Source organism: Bradysia coprophila, unplaced genomic scaffold (assembly GCF_014529535.1).
Source record: "Bradysia coprophila strain Holo2 unplaced genomic scaffold, BU_Bcop_v1 contig_94, whole genome shotgun sequence".
NCBI classification, from domain to species: Eukaryota; Metazoa; Arthropoda; class Insecta; order Diptera; family Sciaridae; genus Bradysia; species Bradysia coprophila.
Genome location: NW_023504022.1, coordinates 10,055,050 through 10,073,970, shown reverse-complemented (window position 1 = coordinate 10,073,970; position 18,921 = coordinate 10,055,050). Strand labels below are relative to the sequence as shown.

Sequence of the window (18,921 nt, the reverse complement as noted above, 5' to 3'; positions counted from 1 at the left end):
TATTTTTACATGTAAAATCATCATAAGTGGTGTGTTCCCGCGTATCTAATAAAATCAGAGAGTTGCTAATATGACTACTGGGCCGTTTCGACGGATAGAGGGAATATGTCGAATGACAGTTGGGTTTTTGAGAGAGAATTCATTACATTTTCGCTCAACCAATTTCAAAATCATTCGACATATTCCCTCTATCCGTCGAAACGACCCAGTCGTCAGATTAGCATCTCTCTGAATAAAATGGCGGTCTGCGTGACCCACAGTATACAGCCTTGAGCCGACGTAGCCTCCATTAAGTTTCATTGAATGTTTCGTTCATTCATACATTTGTTTACGGTGGATGGCATTTCAAACGTCCTTGAAGATCTATGGTGGAAGCTAGTTTTTTAGTCAAAGCTTGTCTTTGAGTATTAAAAACATCTGTGTCGATAATACCAGGGGTCGTACTACTCCTTATTTTCCTGATTTTCCTTATTTTTGAAAAAACCACCTTATTCCTCCTTATTTTTGAAAAAGTTCCTTTTTTTTCCTTATCTTTCAATAATTTTGACGAGAAAACTACATTTTTGGATAACAGATAATAAAAAAAAATCGCTGCGCGGCAGAATACTGAGCAATAGGGTCATCGTAAATCTTCACCCGATCTCCTACTGCTAGTAAACAAACCATAGAAATGTAGTTCCTTGTTGTCGATTTTACCGAAGAAAAATATCCACGTGGATTACAGTAATTTTGCTACCTTCCCACTCAATGGATTGAAGAATTGAAGGTAACGGACGAATGTTTGGAAAGAATTGCCTCTGTCTCACGCTAAAAAGCGCGGTCATACTAAGTCAGTTAAAACATCGACTTTACAAAAAGTCAGTCTAAGAAACAATCTAACGACAATAGAGCACAGTGGGGGAGGGGGTCCCAAAGTTTCAAAATTTTGGTGGACGCCACTTGTGTGCTTGGAGGCTTGAAAAGGTCAATGGAATCTACCTGTTCCAAGTCATCTATGGGAAGAATCATTATTTTATTATTTCACTGATGTACTAAGAGGGAAACTTTCCCAACAAACTATTTGGTGGTAGATCACACAAAAAAACAAGACCTACATAAACTTAAATTCATTTGATCAAATTATTGTGTTGTTTACAAATTTGATATAATTCTGACCTCAAATCTCTACTTCACCTAAAAGAAAATTAGGGAATGTAGCATATTGAGAAATGTACAGTTTTATCCTGAGGTTCAAAACACGACCTACAACCAATGGAATGTTGTAAAGAGCCATAGTCTTATTTTGTGGGTTGTGTGGATTATTTGTATTAATATTTACACGTAAATATTCACAGTCCACAAAATAAACAATTGACATGGTATAAGAAAGTAGCGGTAAGCTAAGGTTAATAATTTCAAATTAACTTTTACTATTAAACCATGGTAATTCGTTCAGGCCGCGTTCAGGAACTAAAAATTCTTCACTGAGTGAACATTCGTTTCGTTGAGTTAACGCTGTCAAGTTTAACTTTGAGGTTAGATTTCTCACGATGTACTTTGGTCGTGAAAGTTTACCCAGATGTCATGAACGTTTCGTTTCTGAACGTGGCTCATTGCGTTTAAGTGGATTTAAGTGGATTAAATTAGTGTAAAATCGTTGAATATGGGAATTTTTGAAAAACTTCGTAATTTTTGATTATGAGCCTAAAAAAGCGTGCAAGGGGTTGTGCGTATAAAAAATCATCAAGATTTTTACCCAAAAATTTACTTCCAAGCTCCTTATTTTCTCCTTAATTTCAACCGAAAAATTCCTTATTTTCTCCTTATTTTTTTAAAAAACCCCCTTATTTCCTTAATAAGGCACGCCATTTTTGAGTGCGAGGTCTGTAATACTTAAATAGAGCGCGGATGACCAGTATGTTTTAGCATACTGTCAATGACTGACGCTGGCTACTCTCTGTAACGTCATAAGAACAAAATTTTCTTAAATTTTATAGCTCAAAATATCAACTCGCCGGCGGTGTTATGATTAGCTTCGTCTGAGTTCCACACAGAGTTACAATACAATCGATGATAGCGCTGTCATTTTTAAGCATGGCTGGGTCAAAGTATATAAACATACTGAAGGTAATGCAAATGCTCAGCGGATCACAAATTTTACGGAACCCAAGTTTCGGGTGAATATAAGACTTGTTATGTTGCTTGCGTGACGTTTGGCGTTTTAATGTTGGTAGAAATGTGTTGTTCTGCATACAATTTTTTGTGTTGAGTATAAAGATGCAACCTAACAAAGTGAATTTAACTAGTGACCAACATTGTAAAAATTATATTCACCCGAAAGTAGGGTTCCGTGAGTTTTTGTGGATTTGCATTACCTTCAGTATGTTTATATACTTTGGGCTGGGTGACCATGCGGGTTTGTCATTTGAGTATCGGTATCACTGTCCCCAAAGTTTACAGCCTTCTTACTCACATCTGAGCATACCAGGACTTTGAAAGGAAATTGTTGTGTTTCTGTCAATATTCGATTGAAGTTTTTAACAACGAAAGTACAAACCAGGCCATACCTGGTCCATACAAATAGCTCCTTTCCTCATTTCAAGGTGAAATTTATTGGTTTTTAGATCATTTTGTTATATAAACCACTGAAGGTAATGCAGACCCTCAGTGGATCAGAGTTTTCACGCATCCAAACTTTGAGGTGTGTTTCCTGTGTTCACAATACATAAATTTACAATGTTTGTACACATTTGTACCGATATACAGTACATTCACCTCAAAGTATGGATACGTGCGTAATTGCGAATTTGCATTTTGCACCCGACTATATTTTATGACACCAAAGCCGCCAATGCCTCCAAAGCCTTGAAAAATACGACACAATCTGTGACAGTTAAAATGTCAAACACAAGCTGTGGTGACTTTTCGTTGTTTCATTTAAAACGCGAGACGCGGTATAAACACAGAACGAAGCAGCGTTTTCATTACAATTATATTACACAAAAAACGTGAATAAAGAACCAATTGATTTATAATACGAGTTCTCGGCGGCATTTTTGTTGGGTACATAGTAATAACAACGACGCATAAGTAAGTCAACAGCATTTCGAAAAAGTTAAACGATTTGAGTGATCTAACCTCAATCAACAAACTCGAAACCATAGGAAACCAGATCTCGAACATTCAAAACAATTCCTTTATTTTAAAGCGAAACCAACCACTGTGAAAATGACAGACATGGAGAAACTGGAAGTGCGTGATATCACGCGTATCGAGCGCATCGGTGCTCATTCTCATATTCGTGGACTGGGGCTCGACGATGTTTTGGAGGCGAGAAATGTGTCCCAGGGCATGGTTGGTCAAAAAGATGCTCGCCGTGCGGCGGGTATTGTCGTAAACATGGTTAGAGAGGGTAAAATCGCTGGACGTTGCATTTTATTGGCTGGGGAACCGTCAACCGGTAAAACGGCTATAGCGGTCGGAATGGCTCAAGCATTGGGAACAGAGACGCCGTTTACTAGCATGTCTGGCTCGGAGATTTATTCGCTGGAAATGAGCAAAACGGAAGCATTGGCTCAAGCTTTGCGAAAGAGCATCGGTGTTCGAATCAAAGAGGAAACGGAAATAATCGAAGGTGAAGTGGTCGAGATTCAGATCGATCGTCCAGCAACCGGAACGGGTCAAAAAATTGGAAAAGTCACGCTAAAGACCACAGAAATGGAAACGAATTATGATCTGGGCAACAAAATCATTGAATGCTTCATGAAAGAGAAAATTCAGGCCGGCGACGTGATTACCATCGACAAGGCTTCCGGCAAGGTCAGCAAATTGGGCAGAAGTTTCACTAGAGCTCGCGACTATGATGCCACTGGCGCACAAACACGATTCGTTCAATGTCCTGAGGGCGAACTACAGAAGCGCAAAGAAGTCGTACACACGGTCACTCTGCACGAAATTGATGTGATTAACAGTCGCACCCACGGATTTTTGGCATTGTTCTCGGGCGATACGGGTGAAATTAAGCAAGAGGTTCGTGACCAAATCAACAACAAAGTGATGGAATGGCGTGAAGAGGGCAAAGCTGAAATCAATCCGGGTGTTCTGTTCCTTGACGAGGCACACATGTTGGACATTGAATGTTTCTCGTATTTGAATCGGGCGCTTGAAAGCGATATGTCTCCGGTGGTTGTAATGGCAACAAATCGTGGTATCACCAAAATTCGAGGCACAAATTACCGCAGTCCACATGGTATACCGATCGATTTATTGGATCGCATGATCATCATCCGAACAGTTCCATATTCCGAGAAGGAGGTAAAAGAAATTTTGAAAATTCGTTGCGAAGAGGAGGACTGCACGATGAATGCTGATGCGTTGACTGTATTGACAAGGATTGCAACAGAGACCAGCTTGAGGTAATTTTTTGAATTTCAAATTTTCGTTCTGCGATAGGCTCTAACTTGGCGTATTTTCCCACACCAGATATGCCATTCAATTGATCACAACTTCGAATTTGGTGAGTCGACGACGTAAGAGTACGGCCGAAGTGCTCGTGGAGGATGTGAAGAAAGTTTACTCGCTGTTTTTGGATGAAAGTCGGTCCAGTCGCATTCTCAAAGAATTCCAGGACGAGTTTATGTTTAGCGAAGTGACTGACAACAAATCGGCTGCTATGGATTGCGATGAGAATTAATTTGAAATTAAAATGTATGAAGTGTTTGGTCAGTTTATTCAATAAATCTATGGATTATGTAAAAACGAAGTTTGCATAGCGCTAATACCGAAGCCCGTACGAAGTACCTTTCATATAAAACCAATTTTGGCAAAAACCGCTTATGAAGTGTATGATGAAATCCTTAGAACTAACCCTTTACGACCTTAGCAATCTCAAAAGTACAGAAAAGGCCCAAAAAACCTCGCAAATCGTTTAAAACGATCTGAATTCTGGAACTACTAAGATCGTGGACCATGGGAATACTGGAATTTTGGGAGCCAACACACTGTCACGCCAATAATCCCAAAATTTCAGAAAGAAAACCTTGAATCCTTGAATTCTACAAGTGGGAGATGGTGGATCAAGTGGGGTTGTGGAATTTTGGGCAGCAATATGCTATTATCTCAATAATACCGAAAGTCCAGAAGGGAACCCAAAAATACTTCAGAAAACCTTCAAAATCCTAAATTTCTATAACTGGAAAGTTGGACCATGAGGAGTTGTGAAACTTGAAAACCAACATATGACCTCAATAATTCCAAAGCTGAAAATTATGAAAATTTTCGGTGTGGTCAATACCTCTCATTGTTAACGTTGAATGCGCCAAACTACCCTAAAACGCAGTTTAATAAATATAGAGATGCAAGATTTTGAGAGAGTAAACGTATGAAATTCTCTAACAAAATGGTGCATCTCTTTTGCCCATATTTATTCAAGTTGTCGTTTAAACCATAGTACTGATGTTCAGATGCTATGTTTAAACGGTTCGTCATCTTTAACCACACTGCGAAAAAAGATTACGTATGACACGTACAAAGTGTGGTAAGGAAGTTATACATAAGTCACGTATGCGTACTTACGCACGACACGTATTTCCATATATAACCACTTATAATATACGATGACTAAGGTAAGAAACATGCCACTCGTATTTTATACAAGACATATGTATAACAATACGTGTCACACGTTAAAACGTATGCGTATAACTTCCTCACCACACTTTATACATGTCAGACGTAATCTTTTTTCTCGGTGCATAGGTAAATCCTTCGTATTTGGCTAAAAAATTAATTTCAGAATATCGATGGCCAATATACCAGTGATACACCGCTCACGGTGAGGCTGGACAGTTTTTTTTTCGAAAAGTCAATGACCATCAGGCGGTTTAGAGCAAAAATGGAAATCAGTTAAAAACATCGTGATTGTATCATCATTAACAACATTATTAAATAAAAAGCCTCAATACACCCAACACTCTACGCGAAACAGCGATCGAGTCGATATTTTGACATCAATCTAGTACGAATTATCAGATATTTTCGTAACACTTTAATGAGCTCTGTAACGAACGTTGTAAAATATTAAAAATTTCGTCATATTTTCGATTTAAGAGGCTCCGAGCGTTCAGCTCAGACACAAACCAAAATTTGAAGAACAAATAGCAATATTTAGAAACATAAATTTGTAAGACTAAAGTAGTAAAAGACATTCTGATGTGGCAAAATACTTAATTTGGCATTACTTTACCGAAATTTGGTCTCACATTGTTTGTAAAGTTCTATTCCATTCATTCTGCTATTTAAATCACCTCTACAAGAGTACAGGACTTAAACTTTTGGTACACATTTCTATACATTTAAGTAAAAAATTCACAAACTAAAAACGAGATGGCGACATAGTATTTGGTTTGTATCAAAACTGAAGACTCGGAACCTCTTAACTTAATTTGCAATTTATGTCGTTTTTTTTCAAATTTTATTTATCAGTGATCTCAAATTTCGTCAAATTGTATCCTGATCCCTAGGGCTCATCGACGCCTTTCCAATGTTTCAGTTGCTTAAATTGATTACATCGATTTTAGGAAATATCATAGGAAATGTTCCTTTCCCATCCAACTTCCTACACCTAACTTTATCTCATCATAACGTAACGAGTGGCCCAAAGGACACTGAATTTCATCCTATTTCCATGTACTCGATTTGCATACTATAAAATAGGACTAAATTTGACATGGGTAGGTTGCGTGATGGTCTCGTAAATTTCCAACAATTTCCTTCCCAAAAATTGGAAGAATAAAATTTACAATTTCAGTAAGCTTATAAGCTTATAAGCTTATAATTTTGTAGATATTAGAGCTATTAGAATCATTAACAAAATGTAAACAAAAATACGTCCGTGGCCTTCCCTATTGAAATGTGATTATTTGCGCGGTGGTAGAATATCTATAGTATAATGCATCATGCCACATGCCATCTATTAAAACTGTTAATGATTTAATAAAACATAAAATTTAAAAATCTTATACACCGCGTCATCAGTGATGTATATCCGTACTGATGAAACTAGCCGTACCATCTCTTACAATTCTTAAGCAAATTTTCCCCCCGTACAGTGTTAACAATAGTAATTTATGCAATAAGTTGCGAAAATATGTTGCTTTTGTCACTAGATGTAGAATTATCATATGAAATGACATATGAAAAGTTCACTTTTCGCAGTACCGTTGCAGAGTCTGACTTTGTTTGTTAAACTTACCAGCCCTACAATATTACTATATGTGTGGAGAGCTAAAGTGTAGGGAAAGTCTAGCTAGCCGCGCACTAATATACCGTCAACTGTGGTGTGTCACCCACGTATCTGTATCAGTGTGACCTACTCAAAGTTTACAGCCTCGGTGTAATCTAACTTAATGGTCAACAATCTTTTAGAGATACAGCAGGTATAGTAGAAGCATCGACTATTACACGAATTTCTTATTACAAGTGGTACAATAAATGCTTTAGACCGTCGTCTTACTCAGTGGGTATGAAAGTGCCATCAGTCATTATAAATACAGGTGAACGAACCATCCGTTCCGCAGTATAGATGCTTTACCGAAATAGCAATGGTTTTCTGTGCAAAGTCTTTTCTCTTATTTGCATTAATCGTAACAATATTGATTCCGAACTCGCTGCAGATAGATGTCCGATGTGAATATCAAATTTCACACGGCTGGAAACTGATCGAAAATCCTGACAATGATCCATACGGATGTTTCATAAAAAATACGTTAAATGTAAACGGTAAGACATCCATAACTAGTGCAACGGGACAACATAATAACGGTTACGATGATAGCAGCGTCGTTGCGCTCAACATATACGAGGGAACGTGCGAAGTTATACCGTCGGGTTTCAGTTCAGTGTTTCCCAATGTTGAATATTTCTCGGTCTGGAGTGCGAAATTGAAGAGCGTGAGCAGTGCAGACATTCAACAATTCTCCAAATTGCGCGAGATTTGGCTCTATTCAAACAATTTGGAGTACTTGGAATCAAATTTGTTCGAATTCAATCCAAACGTTCAATACATCAACTTCAACAGCAACAAAATCAAATACATCGGCGGGAATTTCTTTACAAATTTACCAAACTTACAGAAGGCCAATTTTCGGGATAATCCTTGTACATCGAGTGAAGCCAATGATGGTGCTGCTCTAGAAGCAATTAAAAGAGAAATAAGACAACAATGCCCGATTAACGGAGCTGGAGAGAGAATTGGAGATGGTGCAAAGACCATTGGTATACGACGACGATTTTCAATTGTATCCAATTTTGAATTTTGCTCAATTATTTTCATTCTACTGCAGGCTGGGACGACTTTGTGCTGGTCTTTAACAAAACATATGCCGACAATTCCGCGAAAGCATACCGACAGCAAATATTTCTACAAAATCAACAGATAATCCGTACACACAATAGCTTGTATGACCAAGGCGGCTCAACTTACTCATTAGCCTTTAATATATTCGGCGATTGGACATTCACCGAGTATCTCAGCATTATGGGCTTTTTCCCATCACAACAGTCGAAAGATGATTTTGCCGCAGCTGCGTTGTATGATTTGAGCAATGTTGGGTTGCAAAATGTGCCTGGAGGTGGATTTCAAAATGTGGTCGGAGGTGGATTTCAAAATGTTCCCGCAGGTGGATTTCAAAATGTTCCCGCAGGTGGATTTCAAAATGTGCCTGCAGGTGGATTTCAAAATGTGGTCGGAGGTGGATTTCAAAATGTTCCCGCAGGTGGATTTCAAAATGTGCCTGCAGGTGGATTTCAAAATGTTCCCGCAGGTGGATTTCAAAATGTTCCCGCAGGTGGATTTCAAAATGTAGGCAGAATCGGGTTTCAAAATGTACCTGCAGGTGGATTGCAAAATGTTCCCGCAGGTGGATTTCAAAATGTTCCCGTAGGTGGGTTTCAAAATGTGCCCGCAGGTGGATTTCAAAATGTGCCCGCAGGTGGATTTCAAAATGTGCCCGCAGGTGGATTTCAAAATGTGCCCGCAGGTGGATTTCAAAATGTGCCCGCAGGTGGGTTTCAAAATGCGAATGGAAATGGACAACAAAATGTGCCTGCAAATGGGTTTCAAAATGCGGCCGGAGGACTTGGAAATTTTATTGGAGGTCTGATACGAAATGTGGCCGGAGGGTTACAAAGTTCGGCCAATGGTGGGTTAATTCCCGGACTTGGGTTAAATCTACGAGGTAAACGATCAACTACTCCTGAAACGAAAGATTGGCGCATCGATGGTGCAGTCACGCCAATCAAGAATCAACAATCATGTCAATCGTGTTGGGCATTCAGTGCTGTGGGAGCTTTAGAAGGATTATTTTTTCGTAAGAATGGGCGGCTCACTTCATTCTCCGAACAGCAGTTAGTCGATTGTTCGAAAAAGAACCATGGATGTAATAAAGGATACACCAACAGCGCTTTCCTTTACACTCGCTGTCAAGGTATTGTTACTGACGATACGTATCCATATATTGCCAAAGAAAAGCAATGTGCTGTAACAGAAGGCTTATTCAAAAATGTCGCATATAAGAGCGTTCTTCCAAATGGTGACGAAGATATGTTGAAAGATATTGTGGGTAATGTGGGTCCTGTATCGGCTGGAATGGACTTTACTAATCAAAACTCTATGCTATTTCACGATGGTGTTTATCTTGATGATGGTTGTTTATCCGATCTGGGAAGTATTAATCACGCGATCTTAGTCATTGGTTATGGGCATGACTCAGCGAAGAACATGGATTATTGGCTCATCAAAAATTCGTTTGGCACGACGTGGGGTGAAGGCGGGTACGGTAAAGTTGCTAGAAACAAAGGCAATCACTGTGCCATAGCCTCAGCAGCCAACTATCCAGTTGCTTAAAGTTTTTTTTTTATTATAAAACATATAACGTTTGATCGAAAATAAAGAGAGGGCAGTTTTTCTGACAATTTTTTTCTAGGAATCGTGTTTTTAATCCAGAAGAATACATCAGAGTTTGTACTACAATAAAGTCAACCAACCAGTGATCGGAGTAAATTATTACTCACTCCACTACCTTCTCCGACTTGCGGTTCAAAGGTATCCTCATTAACTATGTAATCAATCTTGTACGTTCTATTGTCTGGTCCTACGAACCAGTAAGTTCCTTCGACTGGATCTTCGGCTAGATTGTGATTATCATCGTTGAGTGTACCGTCTTCATAGTGAATTATGCCATTGCTAAGTTCATATCTGTACAGCACAATTAGAACAATTTTGTTAAAAGACAAGTTTTTCACTTTTATGCCGAAAATTGCATGAGGGACTCAATTTTTTTAGAACAAAAGAATTTTAATTTGTCTGAAAAAGTTAAGTCCCTTATGCAATTTACGGCAGTTTTGCTTATCAATTTTTGTTAGGACATCTCATCCCAATAATCTCTTACATAACTGTATACATTCCTGTTCTATTGCTCTGATTTTTGAATTTCACTACTTTAGCTCGAGTATCTGCTGATTGATTGTCTTGTATTATTGGCTCTGTAAATACTATCGTACAGATGAAAGCAAAAACAGGTACGGCCACAATAAATTTGCGCAACATCACCACTCACTGAATTGATCGAATGTTTGGAAAAATATACTTTGATCGCCCATCGAAGTAATATTTTCGTTAGGAATACCAAAAAGTAATCACAGGGTGGATTGCAAGTATCTTCACTGGATGTTAATTCTTCTTAGAACATAATAAAATTTACAAAATTCCGTCTGGTGACTCACTTCTAGATTAAATGGATTAAATGGTATTAAATGGATTTAATGGATTAAATGGAATAAAAATTGGATTAAATGAATTAAATAGGAAAAAAGTTCATTTTACAAAAAACTGTAAAAGTCTTAAAAATTGTTGATTTTGATCGAACCACGTACTACAACTCATACTACAATGTTAAAAAGCGAAAAAATCCACTTTTAGGAGTTTTTTGTGTAAAGTGGATTAAATGGATTAAATAAATTTAATACCATTTTTAACAAAAAATTTTTTCCAAAACCTCACGAGTACTTAAACGAGTTGGGGATCGTGCAAATCTATTTTTCGCAATTACTTTACAAATTCTTCAGGTGGGTAGCCTAATTATTTTGGTAAAACTAAATTTTTTTTTTTGGATTAAATGGATTAAATGGATTTAATGGATTTAATGGATTTAATGGATTAAATGGATTAAATGGATTAAATGGAAGTGCGTCACCCCTCGCAAAATTCCGCCATTATACGCAATAAATTGGCTTCCTTTACGAATTATTCCTTTTCGTGTGTTTCACAATAACAATCTCCAAACCATTGCGTATAAAACTTTACTCGCGAACCCTCGAGTCAGTCGTGGCAACTTAAAGAAATCAAATTGAAACGACTGAATAATTATATGATTTTACCTCCTATGTGCTGCGAAAATTCGCCTTCGGCTCAGCATACAAACTTCACACTCTTCAAAACAACGATTTTCCGCGCAAGTATGTAATCTACAATTACCTTACTAGGAAAGTAATAAGGCCATTACTGCCCTAGGGCAACGCCTTTACCAACATCGTAAGGTAAAATAGCATACTATAACTGGGAAGTAACTCGTTATCTCGTATCACGGTGAGTAAAAGTAAATTTACTATTTTCCCAAAGAATTTATTTCTTTTCTCTAAGATCAAAGAATATAAAAAAATACTTAAAAGATTTCATCAAACTAAAATTTACAATTTTAATCAACCACTCAGATCGACGTGAGTTAACACTTTCTGCAAAAACAAAACTTTCTTTCGAATGAACAAAATTTTAAATTGAAATTTTTAAATACAAATAAATCGTTGAAGCTAGCTATCAGCATTAGACTGTTCACAAAATATTATTTCAATTAAGGAAATTAAGGAAACGATAAACATTGAGACTAAAGTCGTCAAGAAATCTGATCAGAATTTTAATCCTTCAATTCTGAAAAATTCTTCTGCCCAGGGGAAGAGGAAATGTTTCCATTGCATGTAATAGAAAGCTTTGTTGACCGGACTGGGTAGACTGGTCATTGACTTCAATTTCTGACTGATTCCTTGCATTGTATTGCATATGATGTTGTTGAACCTGGAACGGTATTTGGTCGCATTGGCATCGCTTGTAATTGAATACGAACTCGACTGTTCCATAACATCCGATTCCACTGAATGGCTAGACTTATTCACTTCCGCATTCGACATTCCCGATCTGTCGTCGCGGGCATCAGGTACTGTCACCAGTTGACCAACTTCCAGCATGGCTATGCATCGCTATCTATTAAAGCAGAGTCTTTCCCCCCTTTTTGCCGCTTATAATTTGCTTTTTATCAAGGTATGTTGTCACCCTGTGTTCGTTACGGTTCGTTCATCGTTTTCAATCAAGCAAATTAAGATTTTAAATGATTTTTATTAGCTTACATTTAGCGTCCATTTAATGGACTTCATTATTATCAGAAGGAGAAAAAAAATGTTCGTTGTCCAAACATGGGCCTCAAAATAATTTGTACAGAAAACAAATAGTTCAACATCATTGATTTGGTACCCTTACCTTATGTTAACTATAAAGGCAATGCACTTCAAAAGCATGAGTGGTAACACTAAATAGAGTACTAAAACTGGACAGTGTATCATACAAACGTAAAACACTGTAAAAACCTTTTCATGTTAAATAGAGTTTTCTGCAGCTGACCACTATGATCACTCATGCATTAAGTGCGTTGATAAAGGTCATTATGAATTGTAATTTGAATGAAATGGATTCAACCAAGCTTCTGAAAGAACAGGTTAAGACACTACTGAGTCTATATGACGATTTCAACTTAACAAAACGAGCCGTCAGAACAGTCGGAGCGTTCGCTGCGACTGAGCCCCGTACGAACCCGTACATCTATTGCGTACGCGACCCTAGTTCGTCGGTCGCCCTACTCTTACCCTAAACCTACTAACCTAAAATTCTTATGAAATGTGCACGTCTTAAAAATTGCGCATAGCGCAATTACGAAGCCCCGTACGACGTTCCTTTCAACTGTAACCCAAACTTAAAAATTTTTGCAACAATTTATATTAACCTATATTTACCTATAAATAAACATTTTACTAATAAATATGCTAGTATATAGCTCAAAAGAACTATCTACACCGTTATATAGCTCAATATACTATATATATTTATAAATAGATATCCATATTTGGGATGCTTGAAACACCACACACACATAACCAATCACTTCTCACTGATCAGTAACTTTGTAAGTATAATTTTCACCGATTTCTATTGTTTTTACAAAAATCCAAAATGGCGGCCGACGGCCATTTTGTTAGGAGGTGGAAATTAGTACAGCTGCTTTACATTCAATAATACCTTTCAGACAAAAAAAATTCATGAAATTCGGGCAAAGTTTACTCGATATATTAACAAAAAATACCACGTTCACTGTACGGCCGAGTAGCCACGTATAAGCTCACTCCAAGAGACCTAGCTCACGCTTCTGTAAACCGAATTCCATGAACTTTTTTTCCCTGATTGGCACGGTCAATACCTATCTAATAAAGCAAAATCCATCGAAATCCGTTCAAATTTGGCCAACCTACAAGCAAAAACGGCTTGCCACCCTGTACCTAGTTCACTCCAAGGGGTCTAACTAACGAGTCGATCATCTGATTTCCATAAACTTTTTTTTTGTCGATCGGTAATGTAAATACCTTTTATTTGACGTATCACTTACATGTTTAGCCTTTGAATGGCCGCAGATATCTTCGGAAAACGTTAAATCAGTTATGAGGCCCCAGCTCGGGAGGGGTCGACCCAAAATTGCCCATCTTCGAACTTAGCCTCACTATTTCGACTCAATATATCGAGTAAACTTTGCCCGAATTTCATGAATTTTTTTTGTCTGAAAGGTATTATTGAATGTAAAGCAGCTGTACTAATTTCCACCTCCTAACAAAATGGCCGTCGGCCGCCATTTTGGATTTTTGTAAAAACAATAGAAATCGGTGAAAATGATACTTACAAAGTTACTGATCAGTGGGAAGTGATTGGTTATGTGTGTGGGGTGTTTCAAGCATCCCAAATATGGATATCTATTTATAAATATATACAGCTATATTGAGCTATATAACGGTGTAGATAGTTCTTTTGAGCTATATACTAGCATATTTATTAGTAAAATGTTTATTTATAGGTAAATATAGGTTAATATAAATTGTTGCAAAAATTTTTAAGTTTGGGTTACAGTTGAAAGGAACGTCGGACGGGGCTTCGTAATTGCGCTATGCGCAATTTTTAAGACGTGCACATTTCATAAGAATTTTAGGTTAGTACGTTTAGGGTAAGAGTAGGGCGACCGACGAACTAGGGTCGCGTACGCAATAGATGTACGGGTTCGTACGGGGCTCAGTCGCAGCGAACGCTCCGACTGTTCTGACGGCTCGTTTTTTTTAATTAATGAATTAGATGTGTAAATTGCTAAAACACGATCTCTCAGCTCAAAATGATTGATTTTAGTTTATCTCCAAATCAATAATGGCAAAGATGAAGATTTTCGTCACATTACTACCATTAGCAGGATTTTACTAGACGAACAATTAAAGAGCTGAATGGTTTGAAAAAGATGGAATGGTAATGAATCAAACAATATATTCTTACCAGGGCTGGGATGGACTGACCACCAAAAAACCCACTGGGTGGTCTATTAAAAAGAAATTCAGACTTCATCATACCAAATATTCCTACAAAATTGAAAAAACTCAACCGGTAGACCAGTCCAGGCATGATTGTTATCGACAGGTGTCGTCTACTACTTCAAAATATTGATCCAGTTCTTGTTATAGTTGATCTCGTTTCTCGTTTTAAATTTTATGGCTAAATGGAGCAATTTATCAGATCTATGTCGTGGTCTGTAAGTGGTCATAACATGTGAAAATCCTGTCCACCATTAGCTCGTGTAATTTCCCCCTCAATTTCGTCACCTCGATACTGTGATAACTCATTAAAAAAAATTAAAATTAGCATGCCCAAATTCAGTCTCATGTGTAGTATAGATGTAGTCGGACGATTTGTCGCAGTAAAAAATTATGGTGAGCTCAATTGTGTGATTGTGTAATAAGGATAAAATGTAACGAGCAAAACAATTCTAGTTTCTAAACGTTCTACTCTCTACATTCGGTATCGCGTTGCGTGGAATTGACACAAGATTCAATTATGTGGACTCCAACTTTGTCAGCACATTAAGTGCATCCCAAACCGAAATTTTACCTACTCAATTTCCAGCAGTGACAACACTACCAACACCAACACAAAAATCACAGAAGCTTGAGGAAATAACTTCAGTATCAGGGAAAACAAGTATACCGCTGCCAGAAACTAAAACAAACCAAACTTGCCAATCGGGTGGGTCAAATTATTAATCAATAGAACCAAAAACACTCATCCGACACTACATATATTATAGGGTACACTGGTACATTTCCGCATTGCCAACCAGAAAAATGTCGACATCCTACTATGGGAGTCTATCCTAATTGCTTCGTTCCACCATGCCCGCCTCGATATTCAGGAACATATCCGGCATGCAAAAGGCCCACAGATCAAATTTGTCCTTTTGGATCGACGGGCTCGTTTCCCAATTGTGTAGTGTCCATACAAAATTGCCCCGACGGATCCATTTGTGACGATATGATTTTAATACCATTATTACAAACGTCAACACAGGCCCCGGTAACACCGACTGAACATCAACTAACCGATGGTGATAAAAAAGGTGAGTCTGGCTATATATAGTGGGATGCTTCTAGTAAAATATTGGTTTCAATATAAATTGTCAGAGTGGGAAGACTTTAAACGGAATTTTAACAAAACACATACCAATCAGACTAATGAAGAACATCACCGACAAATTTTCCTTCAAAACCAGGAAATTGTTAAAGTTCACAATAAACGCTTCGAACAGGGCTTGGAAACGTACTCGTTGGCCATAAATCAATTCAGTGATCAGACCTGGGACGAATTATTTGGTGTGGATTCAATCAAAGAATTGGACAATCATAAGGTAAATGACATCCATACATCCTACACTGTAACTGAAAGTGTGAAAAACGAAGCGGAAACAGTGAGCAGTGAACGGTGATATGGGGGATAAAAAGAAAAAATTACAAACGGAACACCTTGAATGAATAACTAAAATTGTTTACGAGTTTGTAGAGAAGCAACGCACTTCAAGCAAAAGTGGTACTCTAAATAGGGTACTGAAACTTGACAGTGCTCCATACAAAATTTTACACTGTAAAAAGAGTGGGGATAAAATTTCATACAAAATAGTACTCTATTTGGCAGCTGTCATTAATAGCACTTTTGCTTGAAGTGCGTTGAGAGAAGCCATGAAACTGTGTGGCCTCTTGGCGTTTTATTATAATGTTAGGAAATACAAATTTATGTTAGTCTTGTAATAGTTTCATTTTAGTGGTTTACACGTTTTCTATTTTATGGATGGGCCATCCAGAATGGCAAGCACATCCCTGCTATAAAATCAGTTCCTCCTCTTGTTCGATGTCTTTAAATGTACGAGAAGAATATTACAGCCATAGAGTATAACTCTATGATTACAGCAGACCGGATGTAAATACCTATGAGAGCTATGTTTGCGTAGTATATCACATAGAGTCTTATGTACTCTGCTTTAATGTGTAGGTGTCAACGCACTGCTCCTAGCATTTCCCAAGTAGCATTTCAGAAGAAAAAACTTATTCGTTAGAATAACGTTGTAGCAACGTTGTCACAACGGTTTTGCAACCGTTGTTGCCCGGTTATAGTTTAACCTAGGTCAATTAACCGTTGGATAACAGTTAAACAACGAAAAAGTTAAAAATTTAAGGTAGAGCAACTATGAACATAAGAACTATTTGGAGGCTGATGAAGTCACAGTAGGCACTGCGTTTCTTTCGTAAAGATAGATGACTTGTTTTCGTTGTATGAGTTCAAACACACAATACAATCAATCTTAAGCGGTAGCTCTCATCACAAAAGCCTCCAAATTGGACATTTGTCAAAGTAGTGTTCATGCTAGGAGCAGTGCATTGGTAGGTGTACTCTAAGTTGTTTTTACATTGTCTAAGGTGAAAACCACAAAACCACAGCATTTATCACAATGACTGCATGCAGAGTAAAGTAAACCAGGCGGGAGCGGTGGAGGCAAATATATTCAGGGAGTGGATCTAAGTCCCGTTAAAATCGTTTCCGCAATTCGTTTTATGCATTTGTATTAGTAAATGTGTCACACCAAAAACCGTAAAATCCATCGTCAAATCAACTGTTCCTGCCTGGTTATATAACAATCAAAAAGTGGGAGCTAAGTTTTTGAAGATGTAAATGATACTGTATATGAGGAGGTTACGCCGATCGCAAAAATCTACTGAACGGTGCTGTAATTTTCATACAAAACCTTGGCTATATATAGGGTGTTCAAGGAGAGAGACAACCAATTAAATTTTCATGTCATGGGCCAAAATTTTCCTCGTAATTCAGACCCTCGGCATGAAAAGTTGAATACATATCTGTTGTGGACTCGGGCTACAACTTGCTTAAATTGTGAAATTGCCCAAAATCTATCGCGTCCAGTGGACTAAAATAGGCATTTTTTTCGGTGTCAGGGGCCCATGTTTTTGCTCTGAAGGGGCCAGATCTAATTTTTAAAACAAAACTCGAAATAAGTGATCTTAGGCGAATAGAGGAGTAGTCACAGACTTTTCTTTAATTATGTTCCTTAACTGGGATCACTGGTTTTGAGATTTGACAAACGAATTTTTTGAATTTGAGGGATCATTCCGTAGGCTCAATGCGAAGTCATTTTAGGATTCATTTCAAATTTGTGAGATTCGCTCAAGTTTCAGAATTTTTCCTGAAGGAAAAGAAATCGCGAGCGATTTTTTTTAAATACTGACTTTTGATTATGCAAAAATAAGAAACTGCACAACTTTCAAAGTATAAATGAGTCTCTGATTTGAGCAAATAATTATTGAGGTATTTAAAAACATTTAAAGGAAAAATGCAGCGCAGGCGAAATTTTTGAATTCCTTGGTTTGTGCAGCCTACCTTCTGAGCAGAAGTAACTAGTTATAATGCATCGGGTTAAACTTAGGGATTTCGGTAAAAACAGTTTCCCGAATACCGGTTTTACTAGCTTGAATACCGATTTTTTACAGGAAAAATATCAATAAACGAATGAAAACGAATAACTTTGCCTTTACAATTTGGTAGAAGTGCCTGTTTTACAATATTCCGGTTTCGTTTCCCTAGTTAAACCTTCTGGTGAAGACGTTTCTCCTCAACAATTGTCATTTGTGACGCAAATTTTGTTGGTACGTTATTGGTTAAATTTGTTGAGTTCAGTCGAAGCATTAATTGCATGGTGATTGGAGTCATAGGGGGAAGTCAAATGCTATAAATATACTCCTCAGGTAGAAAAACCGTTTCGCCATACAGTGAAATTTCTGCAGTGCCGCCACTTTGAGGGGTACTGTCGCCAAGTGCCTACACACTTGTTCCTGACTTTAGTCCCTGGCGTCCACCACGGATGCGTAAATCCATATTAATTAACTGATAAGTGGGTCAGCTCATAAAAAGTCCCGTTTAAGTTTGTATGTAATTCCTATCATTTTGACCTGTGCAACCGACAGATTAGTAAAATTTAACTGATCAGAAATCGCTCTCCATGAACATTGAACACTTTATAATAAGCGACACGGCCCCTTAGCAACGTGAGGCTATGATTCTTCTTGTCTTTTACTAACAACTTTACTCAAAGCTTTCAATGGACGATTAATTTCAGACACTTTCACTCTTCGGCAGGGCCTATTTTAGCGAATTAAATTCCCGATGGAAAAATTAAGGAAGAAACGGGAGTTTAA

At 37.7% G+C, this 18,921-nt stretch overlaps 3 protein-coding genes and 1 long non-coding RNA gene across 5 annotated transcripts; 3 read left to right on the top strand and 1 right to left on the bottom strand.

The window, feature by feature from the left end:
* The first annotated feature begins 2,904 nt into the window (after window positions 1-2,904).
* On the top strand, window positions 2,905-4,741 carry LOC119085406 (ruvB-like helicase 2). 2 transcript variants are annotated; one of them, XM_037195812.1, is made up of 3 exons: window positions 2,905-3,069; window positions 3,188-4,394; window positions 4,462-4,741. In XM_037195812.1, the coding sequence occupies exons 2-3, from the start codon at window positions 3,208-3,210 to the stop codon at window positions 4,670-4,672; spliced, it is 1,398 nt and encodes a 465-aa protein (XP_037051707.1). In that variant the 5' UTR covers window positions 2,905-3,069; window positions 3,188-3,207; the 3' UTR covers window positions 4,673-4,741. The 2 variants fall into 2 exon arrangements, with proteins under 2 accessions (XP_037051707.1, XP_037051708.1); XM_037195813.1 differs by lacking the exon at window positions 2,905-3,069 and having other exon boundaries at window positions 3,079-4,394.
* Window positions 4,742-7,556: 2,815 nt separating this feature from the next.
* Window positions 7,557-9,962, top strand: LOC119085401 (digestive cysteine proteinase 3-like). Its single transcript, XM_037195807.1, has 4 exons — window positions 7,557-8,253; window positions 8,322-8,582; window positions 8,934-8,948; window positions 9,207-9,962. The coding sequence occupies exons 1-4, from the start codon at window positions 7,581-7,583 to the stop codon at window positions 9,881-9,883; spliced, it is 1,626 nt and encodes a 541-aa protein (XP_037051702.1). The 5' UTR covers window positions 7,557-7,580; the 3' UTR covers window positions 9,884-9,962.
* Window positions 9,954-10,614, bottom strand: LOC119085462. The gene is made up of 2 exons (XR_005089300.1): window positions 10,428-10,614; window positions 9,954-10,234 (listed from the first exon to the last, which is right to left on the bottom strand). It is a non-coding gene; the product is annotated as an uncharacterized LOC119085462 (long non-coding RNA).
* Window positions 10,615-15,027: 4,413 nt separating this feature from the next.
* LOC119085437 lies at window positions 15,028-16,173 on the top strand. The gene is made up of 4 exons (XM_037195855.1): window positions 15,028-15,096; window positions 15,157-15,409; window positions 15,471-15,779; window positions 15,844-16,173. Exons 1-4 carry the CDS (start codon window positions 15,094-15,096, stop codon window positions 16,143-16,145), a joined length of 867 nt encoding a protein of 288 aa, XP_037051750.1. The 5' UTR covers window positions 15,028-15,093; the 3' UTR covers window positions 16,146-16,173.
* The last annotated feature ends 2,748 nt before the right edge of the window (window positions 16,174-18,921 follow it).